The sequence below is a fragment of the Bombina bombina genome, chromosome 1 (assembly GCF_027579735.1).
Source record: "Bombina bombina isolate aBomBom1 chromosome 1, aBomBom1.pri, whole genome shotgun sequence".
Lineage (NCBI taxonomy): Eukaryota > Metazoa > Chordata > Amphibia > Anura > Bombinatoridae > Bombina > Bombina bombina.
In genome coordinates, this window is record NC_069499.1 from 186,935,926 (window position 1) to 186,954,371 (window position 18,446).

Here is an 18,446-nt window from a genome sequence, read left to right on the forward strand (position 1 = left end):
CTGAAGAAAAAAACTGGTTTAGTACCTCAGCCTTCTCCCTGTCATTATTTGTCATTATTTGTCATTATTTATCATGCTACCCTCCACACATTTTAATGTACCTATATTATCCTTCTTAGATTTTTTGCTATTTATGTACTTAAAGAACCTTTTAGGGTTAGACTTAGAATCCTTGGCAATTAATTTTTCATTTTCAATTTTGGCTAATTTGATTGCTTTTTTGCATGCTTTGTTACATTCCTTATAAATATTGTATGCTGAGTCTGTACTATTTTCTTTTAATAATTTAAATGCCCTACGTTTTTTCCTAATTTCTTTTAACACATTTTTATTTAGCCATAACGGCTTAGTTTTTTTATTTTTTATTTTTTATAACCATATGGTATGTATTGATATGTATATTTATTTAACACATTTTTAAATATTATCCATTTATCCTCTGTATTTTTATCAGAAAATACATTGTCCCAATTTATATTATTTAATGATTTCCTTAAATCGTTGAATTTTGCTTTCTTGAAATTAAAAGTCTTAGTTAAGCCTTTAAAACACTGCATATGAAAAGAGATTTCAAATGTGACCATGTTATGATCACTGTTACCCAAATGTTCTTTAACTTCTATGTTTGATATTATATCTGTATTGTTTGATAGCACTAAATCCAATATAGCTTTACTCCTAGTTGGCTCCTCTATTAATTGTGACAAGAAGTTATCCCTGAGAACATTTAAAAATCTATCCCCCTTAGCTGAATTACTAGTTTCATTGGCCCAGTTTATATCAGGCAGTGACGTGCAGTCATAGGAGGCAGGGGAGGCAGCGCCTCCCCTGTCCTATGTGTGTATTACACTTTTTTTATTTTGTTTAATAAAAAATATATTTTTTTTTAAAGTTTACATATATACAGTAGATATTTTTTATGTACCCTAAGGTAAGCCCCCCCACCCCCCCTGCCAACTCCACGATACAAGGCTGCCTGCCTGCAATTCATCCAAATCCATGTTGTGCAATGGAGAGGCTGTGAGCCGTTCAGCTGCTCTCACATTACGCAACATGGATATCTTGCTAATTTAATTGTGTGAGCCGAGAGCTAGCCCCACCCAGATTGCTCCTAATAGAGGCTGCTGTCCAATGCAGCCTCCAGGCTCCAGCCAATCAGGTCTCAGTCAGTGACATCACTCTTCTTGTGGAGCCTGTCAGCTTGGAGGAGGCGTGTGTTATTCTGTTCGGGAAGAGTGAAGTCTGATCACTACAGCACTGAGCAGTGAGCACATGGGTAATGCAGCAGAAGAAGGTGGTTGTGGCTCTCTCTGTTTCACATCCTGAGGTATGTGACAGTGTAGCAATATTACTGAGCTTGGTGTGTGTCTGCAGACTGCTGCTGCCTGCCACTTCTCACTCCCTGTATTATTATTCCTATTTGGGAACGATCCCTATTGGAATGCAGCTGCCAGCTTGTCATTATGTGGTGTGGTGTCTGTCAGGGAGTCAGTGAAAAACGACAGGCAGCAGAACTCTGCAGAGCCCCTGCACTAATTACTTCCTTCCTACTTAGTGTGTTTGCAAACTGCTGCTGCCTGTCGTTTCTCACTCACACTTCCTGACAGAGCCCCTGGGTTGTTAGTCCCTCCTTGAAACGATCCCCACTGGAAGCTGCTGAGATTTCTCAGGAGCCTCAGCATGTGTCACTGCAGAGTAGGAGATTTTACTGAAGGGTCCCTGTCATTTTAAACAAATTGGTTTTTAAATGCATAAGATGTGAGTATTGTTTTTTTCCCACATATGCATGTTTAATAAATGCTTATTCTAAATAATTGGGCATCCTTGGACATAAGTATGGGCAGCTCCATTTTGTGTATCATAAGTTGCATAGAAACTCATCCCTGCCATCTACCTCACAGCCACAAACAAATACTGTATATATAGCATACAAGAGGTTCTATGCAGCTTCTGCAGGCAGGATTGCTGCACTTTTGTACACATTAAACTTTTTTTGTACTGGCTTAGTTTAGTATGTGTGTATCCTCAGTCCTAGAGGTGTCAGTGTAGGTGTGTATCCTCAGTCCTAGAGGTGTCAGTGTAGGTGTGTATCCTTAGTCCTAGAGGTGTCAGTGTATGTGTGTATCCTCAGTCCTAGAGGTGTCAGTGTATGTGTGTATCCTCAGTCCTAGAGGTGTCAGTGTATGTGTGTATCCTCAGTCCTAGAGGTGTCAGTGTATGTGTGTATCCTCAGTCCTAGAGGTGTCAGTGTATGTGTGTATCCTCAGTCCTAGAGGTGTCAGTGTATGTGTGTATCCTCAGTCCTAGAGGTGTCAGTGTATGTGTGTATCCTCAGTCCTAGAGGTGTCAGTGTATGTGTGTATCCTCAGTCCTAGAGGTGTCAGTGTATGTGTGTATCCTCAGTCCTAGAGGTGTCAGTGTAGGTGTGTATCCTCAGTCCTAGAGGTGTCAGTGTAGGTGTGTATCCTCAGTCCTAGAGGTGTCAGTGTATGTGTGTATCCTCAGTCCTAGAGGTGTCAGTGTATGTGTGTATCCTCAGTCCTAGAGGTGTCAGTGTATGTGTGTATCCTCAGTCCTAGAGGTGTCAGTGTATGTGTGTATCCTCAGTCCTAGAGGTGTCAGTTTATGTGTGTATCCTCAGTCCTAGAGGTGTCAGTGTAGGTGTGTATCCTCAGTCCTAGAGGTGTCAGTGTAGGTGTGTATCCTCAGTCCTAGAGGTGTCAGCGTATGTGTGTATCCTCAGTCCTAGAGGTGTCAGTATGTGTGTATCCTCAGTCCTAGAGGTGTCAGTATGTGTGTATCCTCAGTCATAGAGGTGTCAGTATGTGTGTATCCTCAGTCCTAAAGGTGTCAGTGTAGGTGTGTATCCTCAGTCCTAGAGGTGTCAGTGTATGTGTGTATCCTCAGTCCTAGAGGTGTCAGTGTATGTGTGTATCCTCAGTCCTAGAGGTGTCAGTGTATGTGTGTATCCTCAGTCCTAGAGGTGTCAGTGTATGTGTGTATCCTCAGTCCTAGAGGTGTCAGTGTATGTGTGTATCCTCAGTCCTAGAGGTGTCAGTGTAGGTGTGTATCCTCAGTCCTAGAGGTGTCAGTGTAGGTGTGTATCCTCAGTCCTAGAGGTGTCAGTGTATGTGTGTATCCTCAGTCCTAGAGGTGTCAGTGTATGTGTGTATCCTCAGTCCTAGAGGTGTCAGTGTATGTGTGTATCCTCAGTCCTAGAGGTGTCAGTGTATGTGTGTATCCTCAGTCCTAGAGGTGTCAGTTTATGTGTGTATCCTCAGTCCTAGAGGTGTCAGTGTAGGTGTGTATCCTCAGTCCTAGAGGTGTCAGTGTAGGTGTGTATCCTCAGTCCTAGAGGTGTCAGCGTATGTGTGTATCCTCAGTCCTAGAGGTGTCAGTATGTGTGTATCCTCAGTCCTAGAGGTGTCAGTATGTGTGTATCCTCAGTCATAGAGGTGTCAGTATGTGTGTATCCTCAGTCCTAAAGGTGTCAGTGTAGGTGTGTATCCTCAGTCCTAGAGGTGTCAGTGTATGTGTGTATCCTCAGTCCTAGAGGTGTTAGTGTATGTGTGTATCCTCAGTCCTAGAGGTGTCAGTGTATGTGTGTATCCTCAGTCCTAGAGGTGTCAGTGTATGTGTGTATCCTCAGTCCTAGAGGTGTCAGTGTATGTGTGTATCCTCAGTCCTAGAGGTGTCAGTGTGTATTTTTCTTTCATGATTCAGAACAGGTATACAATTAGAAAATTTACAATATACTTCTATTATTTAATTTGCTTCCTTCTCTTGTTATCCTTTGCTAAAATGTTTATCTAGGAAAGCTCAGGAGCAGCAAATAACCTAGGTTCTAGCTGCTAATTGGTGGCTGCATATATATACCGATTGTCATTGGCTCACCCATGTGTTCAGTTAGAAACCTGTAGTGCATTGCTGTTCCTTCAACAAATGATACTAAGAGAATGAAGGTGATTACATAAAAGAAGTAAACTAGAAAGTAGTTTCAAACAATTGTATGTTCTACCTAAATCATGAAAGAAAAATGTATGGTTTAATGTCCCTTAAAGAAATACAATTGCAGTTGCTTTGTAAGGAAGGATAACACCTAATAGAGAATAATGTGTTACTTAAAGGTATAGGAAAGTTAAAAAAAAAATGTTTTTAACAACTTTAGATTTTTTACTTCTGTTATCTATTTTGCTTTCTTTTTTTGGTATCATTTGAAAAGCATACCTAGGTAGGCTAAGGAGCAGAAATGTGCTACTGGTAGCATCTAGTGATTGGCTCATTTAATGTGTTAAGTTAGCACCCAGTAGTGCATTGCTGCATATCTTTCTACAAAGGATACCAAGAGAATGAAGCAAATTTAATAATAGCATTAAATTAGACTATTTCATCGTAAATTTAAGCTGCCTTTGTCGGGTTCATATATGTGTTTCTCTGGCATATCACAGCCAGTGCCTCACCAGCCTCTGACCTCACTGCACGTCACTGATATCAGGGTAGTTAAAATCTCCCATAATTACAGCACTGTTATTAGCAGCCTTACCTATTTGGATAAGTAGTTGAGTTTCCTCCGGGTCACTAATGTTGGGAGGCTTGTAGCATGTTCCTAGTAATATTTTTTTAGGATTTCCCCCCCCACTCTTTATTTCAACCCACAGGGTCTCTACATTGTCACTTGTATCATAAATATCTTCCCTTATTGTAGGTTTAAGGTCAGGTTTAATATACATGCAGATTCCTCCACCCCTTTTATTATTCCTGTCCCTCCTAAATAATGTATACCCCTCTAAGTTAACTGCCCAGTCATGTGAATCATCCCACCAAGTTTCAGTTATACTGATAACATCATAGTCCTCTTCTGCAACTAAGAGCGTCAGCTCCCCCATTTTACCTGTCATGCTTCTTGCATTTGTTGTCATACATTTAATTTTCATGTGCTTTCTGCTGCTACTTGGTGTACTTTCCTCTATACTTTCTAATGTGACATTTCTTAAGTCATCCCTTCCTTGAGATATTAAGGGAGTGACATATTCAGACACTGATCTCTCTGTTCTATTTTGTTCTAATTGACCCTCCCCCCCTTTGCCTAGTTTAAAAGGTTCTCTAAACGTGCTACCATCCTTTCCCCCAACACACCTGCACCCATGTCATTCAGGTGCAATCCATCCTTACTGTACAATTTGTACCCTAGTGAAAAATCAGCCCAGTGTTCTAAAAAGTCAAACCCCTCATTTTTACACCATGTTTTTAGCCATGAATTAACAGACCTTAGCTCCTTCTGCCTTACTGAGTTAACACACGGCACTGGTAATATCTCAGAAAATATTACTTTGGAGGTCCTTGCTTTAAGCTTGCTACCTAACTCCCTGAAGTCATTTTTTAGGACTCTCCATCTCCCACTGATTTCTTCATTAGTACCAATATGCACCATGACTGCAGGATCAGACCCGCATCCCTCTAACAATCTATCAATACGCTCCACAATATGCCTAACACGAGCCCCTGGAAGACAGCAAACTGTTCTATGTAAAGGGTCTGGATGACAAATTACCCTATCAACCTTCCTTATAATAGAGTCTCCTACCACCAACATCTGCCTCTGGCCCTGACTTGTATGCCCCTCTTCCATGACTGAAGGACTGCCCACCATAGTATGCTCCTCTTCCACAGCTAAAGGACTGTTCACTATACTAGGCAACACGGCCCTCTCTGACACTGCCACCCCTGAACTGATATCCCCAACATCTTCACTTAATCTTGCAAATCTATTGGGGTGTACCAGCTCAGAACTGGCCTGTCTCTTCCGCTTACTTTGCCCTCTAACTGTGACCCAGCTACATCCTGGAGTCTCCTCATCTGAATCCTCCCCATTCCCACTGCTGGAACCATTAACAACCAGCTCAGTCCTATCCATTTCCCTTTCAAGTGTCTGAATTTCATGTAGTATTGCAATTCGTTCCTCCAGATCCCCAATACGAGTTTCTAAAGAGACAATATGCTCGCACTTGCCACAAACATATAATCCCAGAAGCGGCTGCTCCAGTGATGCAAACATGTGGCAAGCTGTACACTGAATGAGATTCTCACACATTCTTAATAAAAGGTTTAACTTAAAAGTATAAAATAAATATATTTCCCCTTGGTTACCCCAAAACCTTGTTTGCCTAACTACCTTGGTTAGCTAACTATTATACTTAAACAGACAATGTTACTTTAACAGAGAATCAATACAGCAAGCCTAAAAGAGCAAGCTCACAGAGTAAATGTGCTAAATTTATAGGCTTGCAAGGCCCAAACAGGTGGAAATAATCCCACCCCTAATAGGGACTGACTTTAGCTAGAACAGTGACCGGAAGTATGGGCAGAATAATCCCATGGTCACTGTGGACTAGGGTAGTCTACCCCGATGTCCAAGTCAGGATGTAATCTATGTGTTTATATTTGCTGAACCTATTTGTTTATATATATTGTTCAAAAATTTTTTGTTGTATACTCTGTTCGTATACCTTGTTATTTGTTATATTCAAATGTATGCTTCGCCTTTGAAAAAGGGGAAGATGTGATGAGAGCAGGATGTGATGTCACTAGTTGGGTGCGGAGTTTAGGTCCGGGAGTCTGTGTCGCAGTTAGCTAGTGAAATCAACCTGACCTGATGTATGTTTCTGTGCTCTGTAATAAAATAGAGTTGTTCCATCATTGCTGTGTCCTACATATGTCCTGCATCTCATGACACTTGTTACATACTATTATTATGGTAAGGAAAAAGAAGATCACTTATCACATGTTAATACATAACCAATATAATAGTAACTGAAGAGAGGTAACATTGCACCCTAAAATCATTTGTACATTGAACTGACAAATATCCAAACTACCTTTTAGAATGGTATTGTAAGGAGGTGCTTTATCAAACCTAACTCCTAGCAACTGCAATTATGTGAGACGATTCTAAAGAGCAAGTAAATGGGTTAATAAAAACATCCTAATGCTTCATAGGAATATTGTTAAACTAGCTAGACACTATGCAAATCATACGAGCCCACATGACTTATGGGGGCAGATTAGACAACAAGGCTAATTAGTGGCTGGTTAAAGTGGAAAAGCTCCAACTATGAGATCCCAAATTGTCACTTCAAAAGAGGACCATGCATCATAAGGGGAAATTTAAATTGACTTTGAGGTGTGTTGTTGCCCCAACTGCAGAAAACAGGACAAAGCTTGTACAGATTTAATCTTCTATTTGATAGCATCTATATAAGAATGACATTTTACTCTTCTAACGTTGAATTAAGTTCAAGGGATCTCTTAAGCATTATTAATAACTTTCTCCTCTTAAGAAAAATCAGTATTAAGGGGATACTAAACCCACATTTTTTTCTTTCATGATTCAGATAGAGCATGCAATTTTAATCAACTTTCCGATTTAATCCTATTATCAATTTTTCTTAGTTCTCTTGGTATCTTTATTTAAAAACCAGGAATGTAATGCTTAGAAGCTGGCCCATTTTAGGTTCAGCACCCTGGATAGTGCTTGCTTTTTGGAGGCTACATTTAGCAAACCAATAAGCAAGCATAACCCATGTTCTGAACCAAAAATGGGCCAGCTCCTAAGCTTTAAATTCCTGCTTTTTAAATAAAGATAGCAAAAGAACGAAGAACAATTAATACTAGGAGTAAATTAGAAAGTTGCTTAAAATTGCATACTTATCAGAATCATTAAAGAAAAAATGTGGGTTTAGTATCCCTTTAACAAGCTTAAAGGGACACTGAACCCAATTTTTTTTTCTTTCATGATTCAGATAGAGCATGCAATTTTAGGCAACTTTCTAATTTACTCCTATTATCAATTTTTCTTCGTTCTCTTGCTAACTTTATTTGAAAAGAAGGCATCTAAGCTTTTTTTTTTTTGGTTCAGACCTCTGGAAAGCACAATGTAAGCAACCCTACCGCATACCTCCCAACTGTCCCGATTTCTGCGGGACAATCCCGATTTTAGGGGTCTGTCCCGCTGTCCTGGGTTGCTAGCTATCTGTCCCGCATTGCCCCATGCATTTTAAATTCTATTGGGCCCATACTCAGAAGCAGCTGGCTTTTCTCTTCCAGGGTTATATACCTGTTAGATTCCTTGTGGAAAATGAATGGTGTGTGGGTTAAGTAGGAGTAAGAATGCTGTATACCCTCTGACCTCAGGTAATGGTGACCTCTAACCCCTGGTAGTGATGACGTCTAACCCATGGTGATAATACTAGCATGCCTTCAGTTTTATATGATGAACAGTGCAACACCAGGGTAACGAACAGGGGCAGCTAATGTGCTTGCCAACCCCAGGACCTCATACAATGAGTTACAGATATCCATATATGATGTAGTGTGTGTGTATCTGTATCTATAAGTGTGTATGTGTGTGTATCTGCATGTATAAGTGTAAGCTGTGTAGTGTGTGTATCTGTATGTATAAGTGTAGGCTATGTAGTGTGTGTGTCTGCATGTATAAATGTAAGCTATGAAGTGTGTGTATCTGCATGTATAAGTGTATGCTGTGTAGTGTGTGTGTGTGTATCTGTATGTATAAGTGTGTGTGTGTATCTGCATGTATAAGTGTAAGCTGTATAGTGTGTGTGTGTATCTGTATGTATAAATGTAAGCTATGAAGTGTGCGTATCTGCATGTATAAGTGTATACTATGTAGTGTGTGTGTATCTGCATGTATAAGTGTAAGCTATGTAGTGTGTGTATCTGCATGTATAAGTGTAAGCTATGTAGTGTGTGTGTGTATCTGCATGTGTAAGTGTATGCTGTGTAGTGTGTGTGTATCTGTATGTATAAGTGTGTGTGTGTATCTGCATGTATAAGTGTATGCTGTGTAGTGTGTGTGTGTATCTGTATGTATAAGTGTATGCTGTGTAGTGTGTGTGTGTATCTGTATGTATAAGTGTATGCTGTGTAGTGGGTGTGTGTGTGTGTGTATCTGTATGTATAAGTATGTGTGTGTATCTGCATGTATAAGTGTATGCTGTGTAGTGTGTGTGTGTATCTGCATGTATAAGTGTATGCTATGTAGTGTGTGTATCTGCATGTATAAGTGTAAGCTTAGCTATGTAGTGTGTTTGTGTGTATCTGTATGTATAAGTGTGTATCACTATCTGCATGTATAAGTGTATACTATGTAGTGTGTGTGTGTATCTGCATGTATAAGTGTATGCTGTGTAGTGTGTATCTATATTTATAAGTGTATGCTGTGTAGTGTGTGTGTATCTGTATGTATAAGTGTGTGTATCTGCATGTATAGGTGTATGTTGTGTAGTGTGTATATGTATGTATAAGTGTATGCTGTGTAGTGTGTGTGTGTATCTGCATGTATAGGTGTATGCTGTGTAGTGTGTATATGTATATATAAGTGTATGCTATGTAGTGTGTTACTGTGCATTTTTGTTAACTTTAAAGGCCAGACTATAGAATATTAATGGGGAATGCAGAGAGCAGTTTTAAAGAATCTATTATTAAATGTCCAATTAAGATAAAAATATTTATGTCTCTGCAAAGGTTAATTAAATACAGAGCACACATAGCTATACCAGTGGTTTGAGCTTGTGTTTGATTTGCTGCCCAAGAGTATTAAAAGATATGACTTTATTTAGAATTTTATTTATATTACTTTGGACTTATAATTTTTTTAAGCCCCGCCCCTGCTCCTGCCCACCACATTTCAAATTTTTGCCGCGTGGGGGGTGTCCCTCTTTTGACAGAATGAACAACGGGGTGGGACACTGGGACAGCACCTCCAAACAGGGACAATCTCAGACAAACTGGGACTTCTGGTAAGCCTATCTATACTATAATTGTGTTTGTAATGTCTCGCCATCGGCAGTTGGGCACGCATCCTCAAAGGAATGTTGGCAGCGCGAGGCATCCAACAGAGCGCACAGCCAAAATAATTCACCTGGATGCAGTGAATTTTTTTGTAGCTTGGGGGGGGGGGGTTTGCATTTGTAATACATAGACTGCCTTCTGGGCAGGCTTATCAACTACTAAGTAATAAAGTGATTATCTTTTTAAAAAATAAAAAATTTAGAGTTGACTGTCTCCCTAGTCTCTACTACTGCTGTAAATAAACTCATAAAGAAATACATACATTTAATACATCCCCATAGTTTTGTTCGTTAGTGTTCTTTTGGAATAGAATCTTTTAAATTGTATTTATTGTTTTACAAACGTTTGTCCAGTAACACAGCTTCACTTATGATAGAAAGAAAAAAAATCCATATTTGTTCACTAGATGGCAGCAACAAAACTGCAGCAGCATGGGGACTGTCTGTATTCCTCTTAGTGATGTCGTTGGTTCCACGTGCATTTGTGTTCCTTGGAGTGACTTCCTGTTCTGCTGTGTGCAGGTATTCTGCTTTTAAAATGTGTTTGTTTTCGCTTACTGTCTTGGACTGATTATGTCGTCCCTGCCAGGGATGTCTGAAACGTATTGCAGCCCTCCTTTAGGGGTTAAAGCAGTGGTGTTTGTGACTTCTGTACTAAATAAAGTCTGTGAAGAAGCAAGTCATAAATAAATACTTTTACTGTGCCTGGGATTTTATCTGTTCATCACAAATAACAAACTACCCTGTATAAAGGGCTGCTATTATGCTTTATAAAGATTATAATGCTGAGGGGTTGGGAAGCACAGGCTAAAAACTAGCGTTTCAAACGATGATTTTTTTACTGTAAATCACACATTTGGAAATTGAAAGTGTGATAAATGCTATTAAAAAACATCTGGATGATCAATGGAATTTCCAACTGTATGTGATACAGTTTCCAATTCTGAGGCTATAGTCTGTTTAAAAATCCTAAACGATAACGATTTATTTGAATGCAGTAATTTCATACGCTGTGCAGATTAGATGTTGCAAATAAAGGGATTCACATTTAAATATAGAGATAAGACCACATGTACAATTGTATAGCAGTTTTATCAAACGTAAAAGAGGCAGGTGAAGCTTTCTATAATCTACGGAAAGGTCAAACCCTGAGTTTTATATACATACATATATAAACACACATATACACACTGCTTGGAATTTTGAAATTGCCATTGGATTATTAGTCCTGGACTAATAAGTGTTTTTTGTTTAAAGCTTCATGTAAAAGGTGACTCGATTGAGCCTTTGGAGTAGGTTCTTGCATATATTTATCACTCTGTCCAGTACACTTTACCTGCATTTACTTGCATGTTCAGTTCAGCCTTTCAATTTTACAGAATGTCATGTTTTTCCTCCTTTAATTGATAACATTTAAGGGCCATTATAGTGGAAAAATTACATGCTTTAAAGGGACAGTAAAGTAAAAAAAAATCGTTCATGATTTAAATAGGGCATGTCATTTTAAACAACTTTCCAATTTACTTTTATTACGAATTTTGCTTTGTTTTTTTTGGTATTCTTAGTTGAATGCTAAATCTGGAGGTTTATGTGCTAATTTCTTAGACCTTGAAGACTGCCTCTAATTTGAAAGCATTTTGACCGTTTTTCACCACTAGAGGGCATTAGTTCATGTGTTTCATATAGATAACATTGAGCTCAGGCACGTGAAGCTCCTAGGAGCCTGCACTGATTGGCTAAAAATGCAAGTCTGTCAAAAGAACTAAAATAAGGGGGCAGTTTGCAGAGGCATAGATACAAGGTAATCACAGAGGTAAAAAGTATATTATTATAACTGTGATGGTTATGCAAAATTGGGGAATGGGTAATAAAGGGATTATCTACCTTTTTTTTAAACAACAAAAATTCTGGTGTTTACTGTCCCTTTAATTTGTTAGAGCATGTAATTTTAACGCAAGCAACCTGCAATGGTATATGTTTAACCACCTGCAGAGCATTGCTGGTGTGTGTGTATATATATATATATATATATATATATATATATATATATATATATATATATATATATATACACTGCAGGGCTTCAAAAGGACCTAGCCATACCAAGCTAAATTTTAGGCGTGGCTCTGGTGTGTGTATGTGGGGGGCATGTATTGGGGATACCAGGGCCTAATATTAAGGTGCTAGTGTCTCCCTGGTACTTGGGTTTGTCAAGCCCTGGTCTAACAAATTAAAGTATATGCTTTTTCCACTGTAATGTCACTTTTATTTAAATGGACATAAACACAATTTTTTGTTTTGTTGGTTCAGAAAGATCTTGTGATTTTAAACGACTATCTAGTTTGTTTTGTTCTCTTGATATCCTTTTTTGAAATAGATACCTAGGTAGACGGAGGAAATGCTGATTGGTGGCTCCATATATTTCACAAAGGATACCAAGAGAATTAAGTAAATTAGATAATAGAAGTAAATTGCAAAGTTGTCAAACTGTATTCTTTATCTGAATTCTGAAGGTCATTTTTTGGGTTTAAAGAGACAATAAACCCACATTTTTTTCTTTCATGATTCAGATAGAGCATAACATTTTAAGTAACTTTCTAATTTACTCCTATTATCACTTTTTCTTTGTTCTCTTGGTATCTTTATTTAAAAAGCAGGAATGTAAAGCTTAAGTGCTGGCCCATTTTTGGTTCAGAACCTGGGTTATGCTTGCTTATTGGTGGATAAATGTAGCAACCAATAAGCACGCATTATACAGGGTGCTGAACCTAAACTGGACTGGCTCCTAAGCTTTACATTCCTGCTTTTAAAATAAAGATAGCAAGAGAGCGAAGAAAAAATGATAATAGGAGTAATAGTTGCTTAAAATTGCATGCTCTTTCTGAATCATGAACGGAAAAAAATTGGGTTTAGTGTCCCTTTAATGTCCATTTAAGATTTTGTTTCCAAGCCTTTCCCCCAAGCTAGGCAACATGAATTTTAGTGGATTATTATTAATAATGATATTGTCTTCACATATGAATCTTTATTATTGAGTATAAAATGATCCCGGAGCATTTAAGATTTAAATATTTTTACTAGTAAAGCTTGTGTTAATATATATTCTCATTGTGAAAACTGTTATACAAAAGTTGTTATTGGATATTAAAAATAATATTGATTTATCGTACTTTTCATAAATGAAATGTTTTGCATTCTCAAAACATATTCTTTTAGACAAACAGTAATTTTTTATAATAACAATATTTTTTTTAAATCCAGGTTTTAAAAGGCAATTTAACTATTTTAACCTTTAATGATTTTTATCACATTAGGGGATATATGTTAACTTATTTTGTTTGGAACCTGAGTGATAATTTGTACAGTCTGACTTTTTTTTATTTCATATTGTGATTTTTCAGATTCATTATGTGATCTGGAGAACATACCTCAAAAAGTGTCAAGTCACATTTACATCAGATAACGAAGAATAATGGTAGTCTGCCAGGAATATATATTTTTTTTAAAAGGAACAGAAAATGAGTATGAAACTTTCCCCTAACATAATCCTCAGTAGCAACAAAGTATATGGTCCACAGCACTGTAGATTAAAATAACGTCTTCTTTATTAATGTACAGACATTGTACAGACAGTGATATGATTACTTTATATAAATATATTCAAGGCCCATATATAGAGATGGCGGAAGCTCTATTTGTGACAAGAGGTCACAATTTAAGGCTGGAGGCAAAGAGATTTAATCTCCTGCAACGTAAACTTTTTTTTCACTGTAAGAGCAATCAAATTGTGGAACTCATTGCCTAAGGAGGTGGTGAATGCCAATACCGTAGATACGTTTAAAAATGGTTTAGTTACCGCTTATAATAGTACTCATGAACCAAAATGTAACACTTAATTGTACGTCCATTTTCAAAGTCAATTTTGTACATGTCTTATTATCTTACTTAATGTACGTCATCAATTTGCAATTTTTTTTTTCTATGAAAAATTTAATAAAAATTAAAAAAAATTGTTTAGTTACATTTCTGGTTAGAAACTTTATGGATATGATTGGTTTTGTTAAATGGGCGACCTTTTTAATGGGATTAATTTTAAGCTCAACTGGAGCTTTTTTGTAAGTATATTAAGATTTATATAGGTTGAACTTGATGGACTTTTGTCTTTTTTCAACCTCATCTACTATGTTATTATTTTTATTTGTACTTTGAATATTAAAGGGGCCTTGCTAGAGTGAGATTTAGGAAAGTTTTTACAGCAATCTATAGCAAGTTTTTTGATGCTCTTGGCAGTTTCTATAACTATGTGGTATTTTGTTTTACAAACCACTGATAACTCATTTTTCAGCAAATGGTGACATTTACAGGTAACAAACAATATCATATCTATGTTATTTTCATTTGTACTAATAAAATAGTGCTTCATAGAACTGGCACACTGCAATCAGCCTTTGTTTTACTAAATGAGTTTGTGGAATTTGTGTGTAATTCTTCTTTTTCATTTTGAAAACAAGACTGGAAAGAAAATATTAACCACGAGGAATGGGCCCTAAAAGAGATAATGGTCGCCACTGGAATAGAAGATATCGACAAAGACAGTTTAATGAAAGGTAAGTATGGGCAAATACAGTGTTTCATATAAGAACATATATACAGCGCCTTACCAACACAGTTAGTTCATGAGCAAATTGGCATGATCAAGGGTGTATAAACCCGAAGCGTCACCTGTCTTTTGGACCTCCATGTTCCAATAAAGAATTCATGAAATTACTTGGTGCTGTGGGATCTTGTTTGGCAAATACAGTGTTTGTCTGGCCACTTGTTGAGAAATTAAACATGTTTTGTGTATCATTGGTTATATGCGCATGATCACACACACACTTCACATTAGACTTCTGAAAATGGCTGGTAATTGGTGGATACGCACATATGCATTTGGTCATCGGCTCATTGACTGTGTTCAGCTATTTTGGAGCTTATTTTTAGTAGAGTGTAGCAGGGTTATGCTTGTTCAGTCAGAAGTTTGCCCTTCCAATTCTTATGATTTTTAGAGTTAATCTTCAGTAAAGGGACGAGGCAAAATAAAGTATATTGCACTTTTTTACTACATATTAATCATTTATATTATTTTCTTAAAGTGTTCTGTGTCTCTTTAAGGTTCTGCATTCTGCAGAATGCTGTCTAGCTTATCCTGTGGCAAAAATCCAAGTTTTCAGATTTATTTTCTATGATAGGCAACTAAAATAAATAATTAAAATACATTAAAAAGTTTTCCTATGCATAATTAAAGATTTTATGGGGAATTTAAAGATCCTTGAATGTAATTATGTCCTGTGCCGTATAGTGGGAAAAAAGGGTTTATTACACATTGGTTTTAGTGTTTGGTTTGTTCAATATTTAGTATTCGGTCATTGCATAGCAGACGATTAACAGAATTCCAGTAAGAGAGTACACAATATTATTGTTGTCACAGGGGGTGTGGTAGTGGCTTTTCAAATGTGGAATCAAATAGAGTTTGTTTTGTTTCGGTATCTAGTAGCTGATTTCATCCAGAATCATGATCTCATTACATATGGCTCTCACTCTTCAGATTTTGCTTCCATCAGGGTTTCTTTCTAGGTAGGAACCGAATGAATATAAGTTGGAAGCATTATGAGCCCCATTTGTCAAGCTGCGAAAGCAGCTTCGGGGCCCCAGTGTTTCAGGCTTGCGCAAATTAGCCTAAAACGCTAGTAAAGTAGCAGCGTTTTTAACGGACATTCTAGTCAAAGTTACACTTTCATGATTCAGATAGGGCATGCAATTTTAAACAACTTTCCAATGTACTTTTACAAATTTGCTTTGTTTTCTTAGTATTCGTTGTTGAAAGCTAAGCCTAGGTAGCCTCATATGCTAATTTCTAAGCCCTTGAAGGCCACCTCTTATATCAGTACATTTTGACAGTTTTTCAGTACTAGATAGAGCTCGTTCATGTGTGCCATATAAATAACATAGTGATCACTCCCGTGGAGTTATTTATGAGAGGACACTGATTAGATTCAAGTTTGTCAACATAACTGATATGAGGTCAGTCTGCAGAGGCTTATATACAAGGTAATCACAGAGGTAAAAATTATATTACTATAACAGTGTTGGTAATGCAAAACTAGGGAATGGGTAATAAAGACTGTCCCTTTAAGAGCGCTGCTACTTAACCTTTAAGCCACCTAAAATATGGCGGAGTAAAATCATTCCCATTCGGATGATTAACAGCCCCTGCTCATGCTCGATTGGCAGTGCATAAGCAGTCGGAGGCATTGCACAAGCGAGGCCAGGTAGACAATTCGCTTTAAGAATTTTCTGACGAGCTAAGCAGTACACTGCCTAAACGTTGTCAACTGCTTTCACTCTGATTGAAATACGTCTTTATCTTAGTGTAATTATGTCCTCAGTCTCATAAATGTATTAGATACCTGAATGGTCTGCTTGCTATTCCTATCTAGAACCCTTCTGGCAATCTGTTTTACAGCTTCAGATAACTGCTTTAAAGCTTGTTACCCTAAATAGAGGAAAATACAATTTTACTAGTTGTTCTAAATCTAGATTACAATTAAAGGAACAATCTAAAGGAAAATAATGTGTCTTATTTGTTAGATCATGCAATTATTGCATTACTGGTCCTGGTTTAGTATGTGTTTAACCCAAGCAAAAGGGATTGAACACATAGGTAGAGTGCAGTTTGGGAACTGCATAATGTTCAGCTCCTGAACATGGCAAGTCCAGTCAGCCATTCAGGAGGGTCAGTAAAAAGTAGCAGCTGATCACTGGCCATTTTCTGCTTGAGAGCTGCAATGTTTGTAGTTTCCTACTTTATCCATGTGTTTAACCCTTTTGAGTTAAACATTCATTAAATGTATGTAATTGTTTGCATTTGAATGTCCCTTTAATGTCTTTATTTTGAGGCTTATGCCATCCATTGGATCTTGATACATTTGTTGTCACAAACTTGAATTCCAATTGGATAAACAGATCCGGGATGTTAGTGATATTTTAGATGGAGTTAATCAATAATTTTTCATTGTAATGAAGATACGCTATAACTTTTTAATGTAGACATAAAATTTAAATACCCCTCGCTCCGGTGTGAACTGTTCTCCAATCAGTGCTCTAGCCGTACAGCACAGACACAATTATTTTTATATAGCTAGAGTGCCGATTGGAGAACAGTTCACACGGTTAACGCACAAAAAAAATTACTTATGAAGTGGGCGGCCGGAGCGCAGGGTGTTTGAATTTCTGTGCTACATTAAAAAGAAAGTTAAAACGCATCTTCAATAAAATCCATCTAACATTCCGGATCTGTTTATACAAAGGGGAAAGTTTACCATAACTTGCATACATTATCTCTGTTATATATTTACTCTTAACATGATAGAGACTAAAACATGTTTAATGGTACCCTTATTTCAGTAACTGTTCATTATTTTTGTATGTAGGTTCCATTACAGAGAGCACCTACACACTTCATCTGCTGCAAGAAACGGTGAAGAGATTTCCTCATCTAGCAATTCTTCTCAAAGTTCCTCAGTACCAGGTAAAAGTGGATATTTTATTATTGTCTAGCTCTTTATTTGGATACTTTCCAAAGTCTATCAAATACACAAGAGTATAATGTATACAAAGTCATTAACGTCTAATTAAAGTACACTACTACTATGTAACAAAAATATAAGCAACTAGCACTGCAAATCTGAGTTCTGCTCTGAATCTGCAGTGCTCTACAGGTCCCAAGCTGCACTTTTACTATGTGTTTAACCTCTTTGTGGGGGTTAAACACTCAGTAGTGTAGGGTACATAATCATAAACTGACATCCTCTAATGAATTACAGCATGTCATTTTTTGACTATTATGGCTCTTTAAGATATTTCTAAATTGTATAGTAATTTTCAGTATTGCCTTAGACCCAAGGAAGAGAAGAAACTTTCAATGGCTTGTTTTTTTTCAATGTATAGATTAGATACTCAGGACTCTTCCTTTTTCACGATTCTAAGATCACATTGGCTGCACTCCCTGATTCGTCATTCCACAAATAGTTCTGCCCACATAAGGCAAAAACAGGTGGTACATTTACCCATGTATATAGCATTTAGTGGTGCAGTTGATGCAACCTTTAGTCTGGAAGACTTATCCCATAACTGTGCACCTAAATGAATTGGAAACATTTGCAAAATCACACAATCTATCTTTTTTCCACTTTTTTAAATGTGCCATTAAATCTCAACAAAGAACTGTTAAGCTTGAAATGCAGGGGCTGTCTCAGAAAAGTAAGGGAAACCATATATCCAATCATTAAAGGGACATGATACCCAAATGTTGAAACACTTAAAAGTGATGCAGCTATAAAAAGCGGACTAGAAAATATCACCTGAAGATCTCTATGCAAATCAGTATGCCTGTCCCAGGACCTGCAAGGGAGCGTACCTCATGCACTTTCATGTTATTTCCCTATTCAGTTTAAGGAAGTTTACTATGAAATCTCATGACTTCACAGTTCATGACCTCAGCACTGCTGGTGCTGATTAGCTGCTGTTTCTTCCTTC

The 18,446-nt window shown here is 37.4% G+C and overlaps 1 protein-coding gene across 1 annotated transcript in view; it reads left to right on the plus strand.

Annotated features, from left to right (window-relative positions):
• Window positions 1–10,331: 10,331 nt before the first annotated feature.
• The window catches only part of DCAF4 (DDB1 and CUL4 associated factor 4), a 161,218-nt gene continuing 153,103 nt past the window's right edge, over window positions 10,332–18,446 (plus strand). Inside the window, exons 1-3 of the mRNA XM_053697774.1 lie at window positions 10,332–10,391; window positions 14,381–14,476; window positions 17,342–17,439. Coding sequence (XP_053553749.1) covers window positions 14,409–14,476; window positions 17,342–17,439 — 166 coding nt within the window. The 5' untranslated portion in view covers window positions 10,332–10,391; window positions 14,381–14,408. The remainder of the gene's footprint in view (window positions 10,392–14,380; window positions 14,477–17,341; window positions 17,440–18,446) is intronic.